Here is an 18,696-nt window from a genome sequence, read left to right on the forward strand (position 1 = left end):
GTTTTTGAAAGATTCCTGTTTGGACTGGTACAGGTCCATGATAATTAAATTTACAATTTATAGATGTTCGTTTTTAGTAAATTAGTTTATTTAAAAAAAACTAATAAAGTTGTTGATGTGATACATAAAAAAACAATCTGATTATGCAAATAAATGAGCATGAACAACCTATGTAATTTGGTCGGGTTATTTGTCACCATGAATTAAAAAATGTGAGACTGTCAGACTGTGACAAGTGGTGACAAGGAAAAAATAATAACCATGGAGACTATATCAAGGAGCCAAATCTCTATGTATGAAAAGTGTCCATCAAAAAACAGTAATTAGGCGGCGCCACCATACACCGAAATACTACCAAAAACAACCTACGTAATTTGGTCGGGTTATTTGTTGGTTCATGTTATACTCATATCCCAGAGCCTAACTAGCGCCACCGGAGAGATTAGGAACTATTATTTAAAGCTGAAAGCGGTCACTTTTGCAACAATTCTGCCATAAGAGATTGGCATCGTTTCTATACCACCCATAATAATAACAACACTTACTGAAAGTTCTATAAGGGCATCTCGTTTGGTCATCTCAAGGCTCTACCATTTCATCTCTATACTATTGTACCTCTATGCCACCTGTACACCATGGCCCAGTGTAGGCCAGTCCAAGGGACACTTTTATGCGTTAGAGGGAGCAAATGACATTGCTAACTCATTCCACCGCATAGCGTCCCTTAGACGGTCTTTTTTTTTTGACGCAGGGGTAAATGCATTTACGCATTTTACCCCCGGGCTGGGGAAGCCCATTGGAGGGTGGTATGTGGGACTCGCTCCTCCCGTAACTTCCTCTGCTAGCCAGAGGAAGAGGAGGAGAATACCCACTAACATCTCCTGCGGCGTTTCCGTCTATGCCGTTGAGGGTGGTGCAATGGGGTCGCGAGCATGTCGACCACGGCACCCCCCCCCCCCCCCCCCCTCCGACCCTTAGACTGGCCTACGCTGGGCCATGGTGTACAGGAGCCATCAGGTCTGAGAGTCACTCATGGCGAGTCTGGCTCTCCTAGTGAGTATTGTATTCTTTGAACAGAAGTCATTTAATAATAAAAAAGAGTCGTACCGCCCACGGGGAGTCACCGCACGCTGTATAGTCCGTCTGATTTCCACAGACTTGAACAGAACAAACTGAGGAAGCGTCATAAAAAACGATTTAGCTTTATCCAGCTGTACAGTCAGCAGCAGAAGTAGCTACGCGGGCCTAGTGCTCAAAATTATCTACACGGATTCTAATGTCGAGAGAATAAGGTTCTGTGTAGATCATGAATCTAGTATGACTGGATCGGTCATGAGGGGTGGGGGGAAATGACCGAACGGGATAGTCTTATGTATCTTTCAGTAGGAGTAGCAGAGAAAGCGCTGTTATCGTTTGTCCTTGTCACAGTCTCACTTTTTTTTATTCCTTACCGTAAATTTAGTATGGTTGATGGTGGGCTACAAATCTACTCGACCAATCATATTGTCGCATTGAGTATGTTTTCTCCCTCACGGTCGCACGCGTATAGCTCATCTATGTAATGCTAGGTCTATGGTCGTTTCTGTACGGTAGTACTAATTACTTATTCTGTGCCCGTACTTACCTATAGGCCTATAGGCAAAGAGTAAAGTAAGTATAATAGCCTATAGGTATCAACTTGAATCTAGATGTCCGAATCTTGATTTTACGGGGTTATCCTACATCATCATCATCATATCAGCCTTCTATCGCCCACTGCTGAGCATAGGCCTCTCCTCGCGTACGCCACTTATCCCGGTCCTGAGCCAATCTCACCCAGAAGTGACCCGCAGTCTTCCGAATGTCGTCCACCCAACGAGCCAACGGACGCCAGGCACTCCTTTCGTCTGAAAGCGCCCACCATTCCGTTAACATTTTGGCCCACCTGCCATCACTACATACATCCTACATCCAATAATAAAACGAAATTTTCACAATTTCTTAAACATTTTATTTAAAGCATTTCTCTACTTACCCATACTACATATATTATTGTGCTCGTTTTCATTATTTCTTATTGTTTACATGTACAAAGTCCACTTTTAAAACAAAAAAATATGAAAATGTTTATGTAGAGTATAAAGGGTTAGAATGAGACCAAGAAAAGTCTTCAGCGATTTTGATAGCACACGCAATGCAAATGTTATTAAATTTATACGTCATAATTTTTTTCGTAAGGGCCCACCACACTCATGCGCAAATCGCGGCGCGAAGCCGCGAACGCGAGTGTGTAGCCTAGTTCGCTGATTAGCGTTCGCGGCTTCGCGCCGTGATTCGCGCATGAGTGTGGAGGGCCTTATAGAAGTTTGACGTTTAAAATAACACTTGCACTGCGTGTGCTATCAAAATCGTTGCAGACTTATCTTGGTCTAACTCTATCAACTTATTACAGTTATTACACCTACCTCTTTGCAGGACACTTTCTGCTAATGGCTCCTGTACACCATGGCCCAGCGTAGGCCAGTCTAAGGGACGCAGCTATGCGGTGGAATGAGATAGCAATATCACTTGCTCCCTCTAACGCATAAATGGCCGACTCTGGGCCATGGTATACAGGAGCCTTAAGAGACAGGGAAACAGTAACAACTTATATTTCTCTCTGTCACTTTCGACAGGAAGTGCACTGAAAACGACGACCGGTATAGTAGAACCACACGCTTCGCTCGTAGTTCTGCTATAGAATCCTTTCGCTTGCTCGTGTTTCAATTCCATACTCGCGGGTAAAATACAACTTTGCACCCTTATATGTATAACATAACTATTTTCGATTTTTCGATGTTAGCTCTCTTGATACGGCCGGTCAGGCGGCCTACCGCGAAAAAACGAATTTCGCAAATTGCGGGGATCTTTCTCTTTTACTCTTATTAAGACGTAATTAGTGAGAGAGAATAATGGCCGCAATCGACGAACTTCGATTTTCGCGGTTATAGGCCAGATGATGCTGCTAGGAAAAAATACTTCCAGCAACTGACCGTTAGGTCTCATCACGAGCGCTATTTCAACGCGCGTTAAAAAAGCGCTTGAATTTACTCGCACGCTAAATTCGATTTAAAAACCAAGGCTTAAAGTTGAAAATCCAACAACGCTTGATAAAAAGCGCTACCGCCATCTTGTGAATAAATACACATGTTTCCATTTGTGTCATTCAAACGCTCTTTCAACGCGCGTTAAAAAAGCCCTCATGAGAATGAGGCCTTATGAGCAGGATTATTTGTTTGCAATGTTATTTAATTCGTTCAGAACCTTAACAATTTATGAAAGTTATAAGGTCCGGCAATAGTAGATTGTGTTACAAAGGGAGCAAAAGTACATATTTACGGCGAGGGCGTACATTGAATCCTAAACGAAGCGAAGGATTCTATAATAGAATCCCGACAGTAACGAGGGATTCTAAAGTAGAATCCTGAGCGTAGTGACGAGGGATTCAAGTGTGTTACGCCCAAGAAGGAAATAATTTTGCTACCATGTGACACACAACTTTTCACATCACCTTGTAAAAACAGTGTCCCAGAACAGAAAAGTGTTACTTTGATCCCTCCTAGCAGGGAAGAAAAACCCCTTTTTCGAATTGGTGATGTGAAAAATAATATTGTGCGTTATTCTAAATTCACTTTCCAATACTAACTTATTGTACCGTACCTACCACATTTTTTCGAATATATATATTTTTTAAGTTTGTATCAGTGCTCGGCGGGGACAAATGGGAATACATACACCGGCATTTCTAACGGTATCCTAGCGCTAAGCGCAGCCAACCACTAACAGCCCCAGTTTGATAGAAAGTATCATTTGTACATATAAAGATCAAGGAATTGCTATAACTACATGCGTACAAAATCACCTAGGTAGGGTCAAGGAGGAAACAGTGGCTCGGACAAAAAAATAGCCGGGCAGCCTCACTCAAACTAATTCAAACATGAGAGAGGCTATTAGCTTCCCTACTAATACAGCAGAAACATTCAGTAGTTGAACAAATTCAATTGGACGAGCAATCGTTATTCTAACACGTAAGGGTGCTACAGTGAATAGCGATATTTGGGCAAGTGAGCCACTGTTCCCGCTTTGACCCTACTTAATAAAAAGATACACCATATTTTATATTTCCGTAGGAACACGGTGTATATCTTAAGGAAACATAATGATACATATGTAAATTATTACTGAGCATCCTTAGAATGATATTTTATTTATATCTAGGTTTGGTTTGGTGAATATGGTTGATTGTCAAAAACCCTAAAAATCCTAGACATATTCAGGTGTGAATTTAGTTGCGTCTGTAGTCTATTAGGCGCACCATACATATTCCGTGACCATAGATATTTTTCCATACAAAACAAGTGCCATAGACAATATCTGAAATTATTCCGAGACCATAAGCGCGCTCCAGACTACGCGGCGCGAAGACGCGAACGCGAGTGTGGAGGGTGCTATAGAGATTCAGGCCCGTGCGTTCTAATTATTTCAGTTTGTGTGTGGGTGCGCTTTAAACAGTAAACATTCAGAAAATTATTATTTTATATTTTTCCGAGTTAAAATATTTTTTTAAAGTATTAAAGTATATATTCCAAATGATATTGATAAGGTATCTTTATACCGCACATGGCCTATTGCTAATATATAATATTTGTACATATCAATTATATAATATATATCATACATCGTTTACTATACATAGACATTGAACACTATATTCCTTATATTTAAATCTAACTTTCGTTCTACAAGTGATAGGTATCGAAAAATATTGTATTGCATTGTTGCTTAGATTTAAATTTATGGATCCTGAACAAAATTTTACTTATAAAACACCTAATTATGAAAAAACAAAATTTACTAATTGTCTCTTTTAAAAGGCAAAATCACAATAATTATCCTAGTAATGTGTTCTATTCATGCCAGCTCCGCTCTTCCATCCGGTTGCGACTAAAGCCCGCTCCAGACTACGCGGCGCGAAGCCGCGTAGTTTGGAGCGAGCTTATGAATTATTGGAGCTTTTTATAGCCTACCAGAATTATGAAAAATCATAAATCACAGAAAAAAAGGAAAACAAATAGTAATTTTCAGGCAATCAGGTCAGAAAAAAAAACAAAAATAAATTAAATAAATCGTTTAAATGCAAAATAAAACTATGTACAAAAATACTTATAATGAGATTACAGAGGAGTCCAAAAAAAGTGACCAACCCTTCCGGTGGCCGGGGCCGGAATCGAACCGGCGTTTGCTTCCGCGGCTAACTTTCTGAACCTCGTAAATTTCATTCGACATGGGATTTTGAATTTCCAAAACGTCCCGCTTGGCGCGCTGTTTAAAATCCCATTAAAAATGAGACTTAACGCAAACGCGTAGGTCATCACGTCACGCTGTCGAATGGAATTTTTTCATGTTCAACTTTCATTAGTCAGACTAGTTTAGAATTTAGATGATCTCGATGTTGAACCCAGGGCTCGGAGCCAGTTTTTTTTTGAAAAACCTCGAAATAGTCCAATATTTTTAATTTTTTTATATTCTTTACGTAGGACTGAATCATGTATTTAGGTAACAACTTCGTATTATTAAATTGTCCCATTAAACATGAAATAATAAACCAAAGAATTAGATCAGTACGGTTTCACCGACTAATTGTTTTTAATCGCTTTTGGCGACATGTTTCGGATTCGTCGGGACACCTTCCTCAGCTTCCATCAGCGCGCGCACAACGAGCGACGAGACGGGCGGCGAGGGCAGTGCACGGAGTACAGCCGCCACGGACACGAGCACCTGAGGAAGGATTCCCGACGAATCCGAAACATGTCGCCAAAAGCGATTAAAAACAATAGTGAGTGAAATCGTACAGATCTAGGTATTTTTTGTATGAAGAAAAAACCAGTTCCGATTCCAAGCCATGGCGGGTCAATGTGCCCACGAAATTCTTCGTTCTCAGCGTCCTGACTTTATTGGTAGTAGCCTTAAAATGTAAACAGTTAAAAAGAGTTTCAACATCACATCTTAATTCCAAAAGTTACAAATCATATAGTGCAGAACTCTATCCTCGTCCTGGCCACCATACTCAGTTTAAGTAAGCTCAGTATTATTGAAATTTAAACCAAATTATTTGGAAAATAGAGTTGATTTTCCTTTGATTCACGTTTTAAGTAGAAACAAAGAATCTTCAGTGTAACTAACCTATTCAGGCTTTTAATTAATAACTTGCTAAAAATGGAATATGTCCTTTAAAGATCAGAATGGCACCAAATACTAGATGCAATTTAGATAATCTTTTTTTGTATTCTGTACATTTATGACTATTTCGTTGTTATATTTGCTTATATTTTAAATGTTCACTTAGCCTCGTAAGACCCAGGGCAATTTTAGCGCTTTTAATTTAATTCTTTTATTTATATATGAGTTCAAAACTCGAATTTAATTTGTACTTGTACAAGTACACGGGGACTTACGAGGTTAAAGAATATATAAGTGTGAAAAAGCGGCAGTGGTACAACATCCGAACAACTCTATAGATTTCGTTTCATCATGATATACATTATTATGGCTAACAAGTTATTATGTTTTATGGCATATTCGTATTCTTAAAATAGAAAATGTATAAAAATATGTATGAATAATAATCAGAGGGTTGAGCTATTTACCTTATAATTTGACATGCCTTACATCATATTAAAGTATGGACACGAAAAAATCTGGTCATGTATGATATGGTAAATCTTTTATCCTCGTAAGACCCAGGGCAATTTTAGCGCTTTTGAATTTGGAACTTTAATTCTTTTATTTCTATATGAGTTCAAAACTCGAGTTTAATTTGTACTTGTACAAGTACACGGGGACTTACGAGGTTAAATGAATGAGGATTTTCAAACAGCACTTTTTTTATGATTTGTGGATATCAAACTACACAATAAAAATACAATCATAATATAACGTTAAGTTGTTTGTGAGTTTCAGCATTATATATTCCACCGTACCTATATTTTGTTTCCATGACCAGATTTTTTCGTGTCCATACTTTTTTATAAGGCAATAGCTCACCCTCGCCGATCTGGTAATAATAGGAGAGAAAGACTTTTTCAACAACAATATAATATGCAAAGAAATATCAGATAAAACTAAGAACTTAAGAAGTAACATTTTTATTAAAATAGACAAGTTGTTTGGTATTTTTGTAGTAAAATAAACATTTTCAGGAAAGAGATTCCAAGTTGTAACTTAAAATTATCTTAGTGAATTGATTTACATGTATAAATAAGGTAAGGGACAGATAGCAGGTACGTCTTTTATATTAAAATATTTATATTAGGGTGAGTCAACTTTTTCTTGTCGTTGCAAAGGTTACTGTCACCTGGGTCACTCTTAAAATCCTGGTTTTAAAACAATAAAAATACATTTTTATGGCAGTTATAATTGTTATAAGTCCTTTCCATAATGGGTCGTCTATTTAGTATATATGTATATTAGTAGAACGTAGTATAACGTTTCAAACTCGCTACTAGAGTTATATAGAGGTTGGATAACGAAATTTAGATTTTCTTGTTTCGCGGCAGACCCTCAGATTATGATGGATTGTGGTAGTGGCGCCCCCTACGCAGAGTTTCGCGTAATATTCCCTATTGCATTTTGACATGTGTCAGCCTACCCTTCGAGTTTGAAAAAAACCATATTATCACCTGGCAGACGGCACAGAAAAACAAAAAAAAATTATCCACCCATTTCACCGAATTTACTAGACGAGAAGTAAGTATGCGAAAGTATTGTGCTAATAATATTGGCAGGAAAACACACTTACAAAACTATTGTATCATAACCTCTAGCGTCCCACTGTCCTAATATGAGTACAAATTATGCTCAGTGAAATTTAAATCATTATCAAATGGAACGGAGCTGCATTTGTTTTATTTCATACGATTTCAAAACAAAATAAATTTTTAAATTATTTTCTAATACCATTCATTATTATATGGTGGGCCGCTACAGGTTATTAGAGATTGAGATAGGAGAGTTTGTCTCTTTCTAGCGCTGTGCAGAGAAAGGAATAGCATGATTTCTTGATTATTAATATATAGTGGATAATAATTTACATTGTTTTATTATGAATTTATTAAATATTGCTTTAATTGGTCCTATTATAATGTTTTCATAAAAATAATTAATAGTAACCAAGTACTTTAATACAATTATCATTAATTTAGGTTTTTTTGTACAATTGCAAAAGTACATAAATCATTTATAAACATTTACTATCCAATATTAATTAATTTTATTATTCATATACGTATTTACTGATATGGAATGTCAAATACCATTTTTTAAACTAAATGTCAAATTCGTTACATAAAATAATACTTTTTAGGAATGATTCGTTAAATTCCAAATGATCAACATTAAAAAAATACACTTTTTTTCTAATATCCGAAAAAAATGGCACAAATTAACCTTATTTTACTATACAATACTAAATTAATATACGGATAATAACAAAAAATGGCAAGACGTTTCTTCATGTTACCGAGTTATTAAAAGTAAAAGAGGTATTAAATACAAGAAAAAAGTGTGTGTTAAAAGTTGACGTTAGACAAAAAAGTTACCACAAAACATATAGCGCCATCTATGTTGTATTTCGGCAGCTATGGGCGCAATTTCTCCTTAAACTATATACCTCTGCTACATAACAACTCTTTTTGAGAAACTAAACTCAAAAAAAAAAAAATTCACGCTAAGATATCACACAAACTAACATAACATCAAAAATTTCAAATTGTTTCTAGTTATAATTACACTAAAAATACATGTTTCATTGTTTATAATATAATGTACTTTTTTTTAAATATGGACACAAGGTTGAACTCCACTGGCGGCACACAAGACATTTAAATAAAATTATATTAAGTACATAAATAAACGAATACAGATTTTTTTTAAATAGAAAATGGTCTAAAGAAATTAAATATCTAAATTCAAATAAACTGTTAATTTATATGCCATTGCCAGGGGTGCAAAATAACACCAAAATGATACTTCAGGTCAGAAGTTCCAAACCTATACCAATTTTTGCGCGATTTACTTATTATATAGTGCGTTTTTTTTTTTCAGATTAAATTTTTATAACCTCAAAAGTAGTGCACCAAAGATAGATATAACTCCGTAATAGATGGATACAGTCTAAGGAAAAAACGTGCCTCGAAAATCAAGAAGATTTGATTCTCGTTCAGAGGGCGCTACTAGCTTTGACCTACTGTCGTATAGATGGCGTTGACGGTTTCGTTTGTTATTTAACAATTTTAACGCATATCAGTGAAAGAACATGGGTCAAAATCATAAAAATAATTAATGCGAATAAAAAAAACATTTATCCGTATTTAAATACGTTTTATCGTATTTTTATAAATCTTCATTTTTAGTTTTAAAGTGTGTCGACAGATGGCAGTGAATTTACTGGGGTTACAAAATTTACTATGACAGTACCGCTCTAGTATAAGTTACTCTAAGACTGAATCATAGTGTCGAGTATATATTATTGTACCGCAATGTTAGATAGAACTTTTTATACTATTAATTTTTATTTTATTTTTTAATTTACTTACATACTATGTTACTATTGTTACTAACCATAGTTGATAAGTCTTGTAAATGTGTCGTTTTCAATCAAAACGTACCACATTGTCGCTTGACATAAGGACGCTCTGAGAGGTTATTCGTATAAAGATACAATCCACTTTCGTCCTTATGTTAAGCGACAATGTGGTACCTTTTGATTGAAAACGTCACAAATGTGTAATTACTAACAATCGTATGGATATTTATATCTGAAATAAATTGATTGAATTGAATTGAATAGGGGATATTACCAGAGTGCAGCACTAGCGTTTTTAGTAAACCATAGAGTAACTTATACCAAAGAGGATATAATAAGATAGAGTGGTACTGTCATAGTAAATTTTGTAACCGCTATAAATTCACTGTCATCGACACACTTTAAAGCTAAAAATGAAGATTTATAAAAATACGTTAAAATGTATTTAAATATGGATAAATGTTTTTTTTTATTTGCATTAATTATTTTTATATGATTTTGACCCATGTTCTTTCACTGATATGCGTTTAAATTATAAATAACAAACGAAGCCGTCAACGTCCTCTATACGAGAGTAGGCCAAAACTAGTGGCGCCCTCTGATCGAGAATCAAATTTTCGTGATTTTCGAGGCACGTTTTTTCCTTAGACTGTATCCATCTATTACGGAGTTATATCTATCTTTGCTTATACATACTGTGCCTTTAACAGGTTTTTGACAAGTTTTCAGAGATAATAAAATATGACACATGCATCAAGGCGGTTTATTTACAGAGTACCTACCGGGAAACGCGAATCCGAAATTTCACTATCTGCCTCTTTATCGCTCGCATATACAAGTGACAGAGATGTTAGATAACGAAATTTAAATCTTCTTGTTTCGCGATAGACCCTCAGATCGCGTTAGTGGCGCCCCCTACGCAGAGTTTCGCGTAATATTCCCTATTTCGGAAGAAAAAATAATTACCACTACTTTTTAGGTTAGAAAAATTCTAAATTAAAAAAAGGGGTAAGTATAGTTGGAAATTCTTGTCCTTTTTTTTTACTCTAGATCTCCCAAAGTCTACCGCTTGGCTGCATCGTACTGTTTCACTAATTCAGGTATAGCGTTGGGCTCAACAGGGACTAGAGACATTAACTCGGTTAGATTTCGCACGTAACTCAGTTTGCGGAAGAATTTTGAGCTGAAAAAGTCATAAAAAAATGATATTTTTAGTGTAATGTAATGTTTAGGCTTTGATGAGATATTTTTGAACACATCAGCCGCTATCCGTACAAAATTGACAGTGTGAACTCACCTGACGAAAGCTTTAGTGAATGCAACGAAGATCTTCAGTCCATAAGTGGGATGCACTAAGTACAGATGCTTCAAGCTCTTTCGTAATCTGACGAACAAACAAATAGATAAACTAAAAACTGAAGAAGAAAAACAATTTGGCTGTTTCATACATTTCGGCTGGTCCATTTTCTATGGGAGGGTATTTTTTTTTCGCGTTTTCGTAGTTGGTCCCATAGTAAAAGTTGCTCAGTATAATCCCAAAACCTTCCTGGTAACGGGAATGCATTTATTTTTTAGCTACCGTATATAGTATACATTTATTATAATTATATGGTTAATATTGTATATTATGTTATGGTTGAATTGACGTGTAAAATTTGTACAATTTTATCAATAAATGTGTCGTTTTCAATCAAAAGGTACCACATTGTCGCTTGCCATAAGGACGCTCTGACAGGTTATTCGTATAAAGATACAATCCACTTTCGTCCTTATGTTAACCGACAATGTGGTACCTTTTTGATTGAAATCGTCACAAATGTATCTTATATATATTTATTTATATTATTAGGATGGCTTACCTTCTGTCTATAAGCTTGTAATATTCTCGTAGCCAGTGTATGGTGGGCAGCCGTCTTGGTCCAGCGCTGCCGTACAGATATACCAGGATGTAGTTATCAGGCACCAGTCGCTCCAGCGTCCATATCACGTATCTGAGGAAAACTTATCATATTAGCAAGGAAATATGAGATTAACACTGATTTAAACTTTCACGATTTTTAATCATTATTATTCACAACGACGGGACTTAATCGCCACCACCACCACCCTCCCACCCACCCACAACAACGCCGTCCTCGAAACGTCGGAGGTAAATTTAAAACTTATTTTACTCGATTAAGTTCCGTCGTTGTGAATAATAATGAGCCTGAGATTATATTGAGAATTTTTTATTATTAAATTATTTACATATTTCTTCATCAGTCACCAAAGTTACAAATAGGGGATATTACTATAATGTTCAGCCACCAGAGTGCAGGACTAGCCTTTTTAGTAAACCATAGAGTAACTTACATACATACTGTACTGTACATACTGTTTTTGACAAGTTTTCAGAGATAATAAAATATGACATTGATACATCAAGGCGGTTTGTTTGTAGAGGACCTACCGGGAAACGCGAATCCGAAACTTCACTATCTGCCACTTTATCGCTCGAATATGCAAAAGTGACAGAGATGTTAGATAAATAAATTTTCTTGTTTCACGATAGACCCTCAACTCAGACTGTGGTAGTGGCGCCCTGGCGCCTCCTACGCAGTTTCGTGTAATATTCCCTAATAAATCCACTCAGTTTGTTGACCAAACGTTTTCGTTTCAGCATAGAGTAACTTATACTAGAGTGGTACTGTCATAGTAAATTTTGTAACCCCAGTAAATTCACTGCCATCTGTCGACACACTTTAAAACTAAAAATAAATATTTATAAAAATACGATAAAATGTATTTAAATATGGATAAATGATTTTTTTATTTGCATTAATTATTTTTATATGATTTTGACCCATGTTCTTTCACTGGTATGCGTTAAAATTATAAATAACAAACTCAACAGTCAACGCCCTCTATACGAGTGTAGGCCAAAACTAGTGGCGCCATCTGATCGAGAATCAAATATTCGTAATTTTCGAGGCACGTTTTTTCCTTAGACTGTATCCATCTATTACGGAGTTATATCTATCTTTGGTTTCAGTTTGGGCAAAAATGCTTCCTTGTGCCTGGCCGGCAGTTCTTCTCAACGGATACTAGTAGAACTTTGAGAGCAAGTTCGATAATTATATTAAATTTTAGGTACGCTCACTAAGGAGGCTGTGCATAAAATACAAGTAGCCAGAGAGCTAAAGGGCTAGCTTCGGATCGACCAAGGACCACAACTTCATCACGCTGCACAGACAAGAGCCCACAGCTCTTAAATTGAATGATGATGAGCACAGAGAGCTATGGAGCGCGCCATGCTCTGCATCAAACTTCAAGACCGAGTGAGGAAGGTCGAGATCCGACACCGCACCACGGTGCGAAATGTGGGTGACGTCATTACCAAGCTTAAATAGGCTGGGCGGGACATGTTGCCAGGCAGAGATATGACAGGTGGACCAAAAATAACAAATAAATGTTCTGAAGAACTTTTTGATCTGGTGCCACCGTCACGTTTTTACCACCGCACCTCCCGCCAAAGAAACAAACCTCATTCTCACTATCTTGACACGTGGCAAACCAAAAACAAGCGGGCATCTCGCTTGTTTTTGCCCAGAACGAGCAAGTTGTGGAACGAGCTACCTTCTGAGGTGTTTCCCTTGCGCTATGACATGGATTACTTCAAGAGGTATTTAGGGTTCTCAAAGGTTGGCAACGCATAAGTGGCTCCTTTGATGTTGCTTATGTCCATGGCCGGCGATGATTGCTTTCCATCAGGCGGCTCGTCTGCTCGTTTGCTTCCTATTACATATATTTAAAAAAATGTTGACGGATTGGTGCCCGCTTTCGGATGATAGAAGCGCCTGGCGTCCGTTGGTCTCGTTGGGTGGATGACGTTCGAAAAATCGCGAGGCACTTTTGGATGAGACTAGCCCAGGACCGGGATAAGTGACCTATGACACAGGGCGGACACGCTATACATCAAAAATCACTTGCGTTTCTATGTGTGAACGGCACGTCTGTACACGCGTCATGCGTCATAGTGTGAGTAAGTTGCTTAAAAATAGTACTGAGAGTACGCCAGAAGTCCGCCAGATTTCTGTCGCGGGGCGAGGTCATTCGAGTCGGGGCGAGGCGGTGCGTGGCCGTTCTGTATGATAATACTTACTTATTCTGTGCCTATGATCAGCAGTGGGCGACTGAAGGCTAGAATGATTATGATGATTGAATTTTTATCAATTAGGGTTTTGAAAATTTTGAAAAGACAGCCATGGGGATTCTAGAGGTCTGCTTGCAGAGCAACTATTATTAATAAGTTTTAGAGTAAAAAAGCGTACTTACAGGAATAGATTGTCCATAACGTAGTGGTAATCCGTCCGACTGACGTCAGGCAAGTGGCAGGCGCTGAACACTATTAGAGCACAGCCGGACGCGTCGTACCCACCGTGCGACACCACCCTCTTGTATGGCTCGATCACCTGTCAATTTTATTTAATCTTTATTGCACAAAAAAAAAACACAAAAGAAAACTTGTGGACTTAATGCCAAAAGCATTCGCTACCAGTCAACCTTAAGGCAAAACAGAGATATTGAGACTAACAAAATATAAAACGCAAAGCTAAATTAAAATTTAACATACATCGAAATATATACAATACATATAATCAAAGATAGATATAACTCCGTAATAGATGGATACAGTCTAAGGAAAAAACGTGCCTCGAAAATCAAGAAAATTTGATTCTCGTTCAGAGGGCGCTACTAGTTTTGGCCTACAGTCGTATAGATGGCGTTGACGGTTTCGTTTGTTATTTAACAATTTTAACGCATATCAGTAAAAGAACATGGGTCAAAATCATAAAAATAATTAATGCAAATAAAAAAAAAATTATCTATATTTAAATACATTCTATCGTATTTTTATAAATCTTCATTTTTAGTTTTAAAGTGTGTCGACAGATGGCAGTGAATTTACTGGGGTTACAAAATTTACTATGACAGTACCGCTCTAGTATAAGTTACTCTATGATATAATATATACAGTACCGGCCAATAATATATCACCTCCATGTTTTTACGGTATAACTTTTTTTATATATTTGTGAGTGACTTCCACCTCACTGCTTTAGGTAGTCTAGTAGTATTCCTTTGTACGGGCGATGAGAAAAATTGATCTCACGTAATGGTTTTTTCATAGAGGTTTTTTTAATGTATTGTTAACTTCATTTTTTTACTAGAGGTTTTTTAGTAATATGCTGAGTATCCTATTGTAAGTCACAGTATTTCATTGCAATATTCATCATATATTTGTATAAAACCCTAGTAAAATATGCAATCTACAAACTAATCAATATTGTTTACTCTACACAAGCTCATACAAAAACACTCAAAGGTGATATATTATTGGCCGGTACTGTATACATACACCTAAAATATTTCAAAAGTATCAAACGGGAGGCGATGACGCCGATGCCTGAAAATATTTTTTTTTACATGTTCATGTGACCAGCTGACGGTCTTTCCACAGCGACACAACCGGCTGACGATTTTGTTTATTCACAATAGCATCTAAATTATCATCTGACAAAGTCAAGCGGGAGGCGATGACAATTTTTTTTTATAGAATTTATTTGCTGCCATTCCTCAACCCACTAACGGAGCGGCAGCTGACGTTCGCGAGGGTTCATCATCCGTTAACCACTATACGAGTTTTCGCCCGGGAGGCGATTGGTCATGAAAATCTGTTCCTGGCCGGTCTACAAAGGGAAATTTGTATGGATGAAAGTACAGTGACCTTCATGTCGCAGGTGACGGGTCCGCCGGGCCGCGGTACACTCAGCCACGACCGCTCGTCCCTCAGCTCGTCGGCGGCCGAGTATTCCGGTATGGGCTCGCTGGCGCTGCATGAGCTGACGGTGTTTGTAGACCTGAGGACAAAATAATTGGGTTCTTTTCTACTAGCTTCCGCACGCGACTTTGTCTGCGTGGAATGATGATGATTACTTAAAACGTTAATTTTTTATAAAATTTAAGAAAGTTGTCTATCCACTAGAAAAAACCGGCCAAGTGCGAGTCGGACTCGCGCACGAAGGGTTCCCGTACCATTACGGAAAAAAACAGCAAAAAAAATCACGTTTGTTGTATGGGAGCCCCATTTAAATATTTAGTATTTGTTTTTAGTATTTGTTGTTATAGCGGCAACAGAAATACATCATCTGTGAAAATTAACTGTCTAGCTATCACGGTTCATGAGATACAGCCTGGTGACAGACGGACAGCGGAGTCTTAGTAATAGGGTCCCGTTTGACCCTTTGGGTACGAAACCCTAAAAACGTCCATTTTTTTATAAAATTTAAGAAAGAGTTTTGAATGATTCACGCTTAGTTACACTAGACTTATATTGACCGGGATATCCGGGGTATCGGGATCACGGTCTATATCCCGGTCGATATAAGTCTAGTGAAATTTAAGAAAGTTGTCTATCTACAAAAAAAAGGTAACATCGTGTGTCTTCCTCGTTATTCGTATCATTCGTTCGCTCGTTCTTTATTCGTCGTGTGTAAAAGGGAAATTCAATTATTTAAATAACTTGGTTTAAGAGATGGTACGGTCACGTAATGAGAAGACCAGACGATCACGTGGTTAGAAAGTGCCTTTCCATCGCTACAAAATAAGAGGGGAATGGGAAGGCCTCAAACAACTTGGATGACGAATGTCCGAAAGGACATGAAGGTGTTAGTACTCCACGAATAAGACACCCAAGAAAGAAATAAATGGCGTCGCATGATTGGGAAAGCCGACCCCGCGTAACGGGAAAAAGGCGAGGCAGAAGAAGAAGAGGTTTAAAACTTATATATCACGACATAATCCGTTTTATTTATTTATTTATTTATTTTATTTTATTTATTTGGGGCATCAACAGCAATACAAAAATTAATACAAATCATAGTGAACAGAAAACATAGCCAATAACAGATGTCCACAAAAGTACAGTTAACATGCAATAACTAAGTGGAAACACAAAAAAAAGAAGGGAGTAAAAAAGCATTCTATACAAACTAGATATGGCTTGCATAACATTTGTACGTGTGTGTTTTGAGTGATTGTGTGTGCGTTTTCGTCCGCAACGACGATATACGAGGAAGTTTTAAAGTCGCACCTATATCCGAGAAACTTAAAGAAATTCGTCTCCGGTGGTACGGGCATATCCTACGTCGCCCGGAAGATCATATGGTCAAGTTAGCCTTAAATTTGCCGACACAAAGGAGAGGAAGTGGAAGACCACCTGCCACTTGGCTGACGACAGTCGAAAAAGACATGAAAGATGCTAATACAGACGCTGAAATAGCCAAAAACCGTGTATTATGGAAGAAAAGGACAAGAAAGGCCGACCCCAAGTAAATGGGAAAAAGGTCAAGGAGGAAGAAGAAGAAGTGTGTGCGTTTTCGTGTGTGTGTGTATGTGACTGTGACTGTGGCGTAATTTGGTTAACAATATTAATTTGGTTTAAATTTCAATGGCATAAACTGAGTATGGGGGGCAGGACGAGGATACAGCATACAGCAAACACACCTTCTGCTGTGCTCCTGTTCGACTGGTGTGTGGTACCCGGGCTCAGGCTCGGGCTCCGGGGGCTCCTCCTCGGACTCCAAAGAGTGCACACTGCAGCTATCTAGACTGCACTGGTCATCGTCTGGAGGCTAGAAAAAGCGAGTATGTAAAACCTTGGACTAAATCGGTTATGCTCAACCTGTTGCTGCATTTGGTGAATTTAGTAAAATAAACAAATTTTTTTTTAATACCACGTCGGTGGCAAACAAGCATACGGCCCGCCTGATGCAGCAGTCACCGTAGCCTATGGACGCCTGCAACACCAGAGATATTACACGCGCGTTGCCGACCCTTTAAAAACCTGTACACTCCTTTTTTGAAGAACCCCATACTGTAGTTCCTCGGGAAAACCTCGGCAGGGAGCTCATTTTTCCATGGTGGAGTGAAGTGTACTCGATCCCATGGCGCTCTCGCAAACGGCAAAGAGGGTGAAACGCCAGAGTGGGTTTAGTGGGTAGGGCCAAGTTCTCCCAGGAGCGGCGAGTCCCCCCCCCCCACCCCATCAACGGCCTTCCCGCAGCCGGGGGGACGGTGCATAAATGCATTTTCCATTCCGAAAACAAAAAAAAGGGAGCTCATTCCACAGCCGAAGCGTCCGCGGGAGGAAATTCCTCTTAACCCGCACAATGCGTGACCATTTAGGGTATAGGGTGTGAGGATGAACACCCTGCCGATGGCGAGCGGTGCGGTGATAGATAAGTATCGATGCGCGTTCGAAAGCGCTGATGGCCTAGCGGTAAGATCGTGCTTTCAATCCGGAGGTCGCGGGTTCAAACCCCGGCTCGTACCAATTAGTTTTTCGGAACTTATGTACGAAATATCATTTGACATTTATACCAGTCGCTTTTCGGTGACGGAAAAACATCGTAAGGAAACCGGACTAATCCCAATAAGGCCTAGTTTCCCCTCTGGGTTGTAAGGTCAGATGGCAGGCGCTTTCGTAAAAACTAGTGCCTACGCCAATTCTTGGGATTAGTCGCCAAGCGGACCCCTAGGCTCCCATGAGCCGTGGCAAAAATGCCGGGACAACACGAGGAAGATGGTATAAAATTAGCACTTGAAGCAAAAACCAACTTGGCTCAACTATCATGTTAAATGCTATCACAAAATTTGGCCTACAGGCTATCATACAGGCTAATTGTAAGTGTCCATAAGTTGTAGGATCCGCTTATCTAGTAGTCCATATGCTTGTTTACCACCGACGTGATATAATAACCGGCCTAGTGCGAGTCGGACTCGCGCACGAAGGGTTCCGTACCATTACGCAAAAGACGCCCCACTTAAATATTTATTTTATTCTGCTTTTAGTATTTGTTGTTATAGCGGCAACAGAAATACATCATCTGTGAAAATTTCAACTGTCTAGCTATCACGGTTCATGAGATACAGCCTGGTGACCAGGGCTCGGAACCGGTATTTTTTAAAAACCCCGAAATAGCCCAATATTTAGATTTTTTTTATGCTCATTACGTAGGACTGAATCATGTATTTAGAAAACAATTTTGCATTAT

The 18,696-nt window shown here is 38.3% G+C and overlaps 1 protein-coding gene across 1 annotated transcript in view; it reads right to left on the bottom strand.

Moving 5' to 3' along the window:
* Positions 1–5,134: 5,134 nt before the first annotated feature.
* The window catches only part of LOC134752815 (protein prune homolog 2), a 37,649-nt gene continuing 24,087 nt past the window's right edge, over positions 5,135–18,696 (bottom strand). Inside the window, exons 5-10 of the mRNA XM_063688564.1 lie at positions 17,147–17,274; positions 15,369–15,501; positions 13,916–14,052; positions 11,461–11,592; positions 10,899–10,985; positions 5,135–10,784 (exon numbers count right to left, since the gene is read on the bottom strand). Of these exons, the coding sequence (XP_063544634.1) occupies positions 10,664–10,784; positions 10,899–10,985; positions 11,461–11,592; positions 13,916–14,052; positions 15,369–15,501; positions 17,147–17,274 (738 nt within the window). The 3' untranslated portion in view covers positions 5,135–10,663. The remainder of the gene's footprint in view (positions 10,785–10,898; positions 10,986–11,460; positions 11,593–13,915; positions 14,053–15,368; positions 15,502–17,146; positions 17,275–18,696) is intronic.

This window comes from Cydia strobilella, chromosome 25 (assembly GCF_947568885.1).
Source record: "Cydia strobilella chromosome 25, ilCydStro3.1, whole genome shotgun sequence".
Classification (NCBI taxonomy): Eukaryota; Metazoa; Arthropoda; class Insecta; order Lepidoptera; family Tortricidae; genus Cydia; species Cydia strobilella.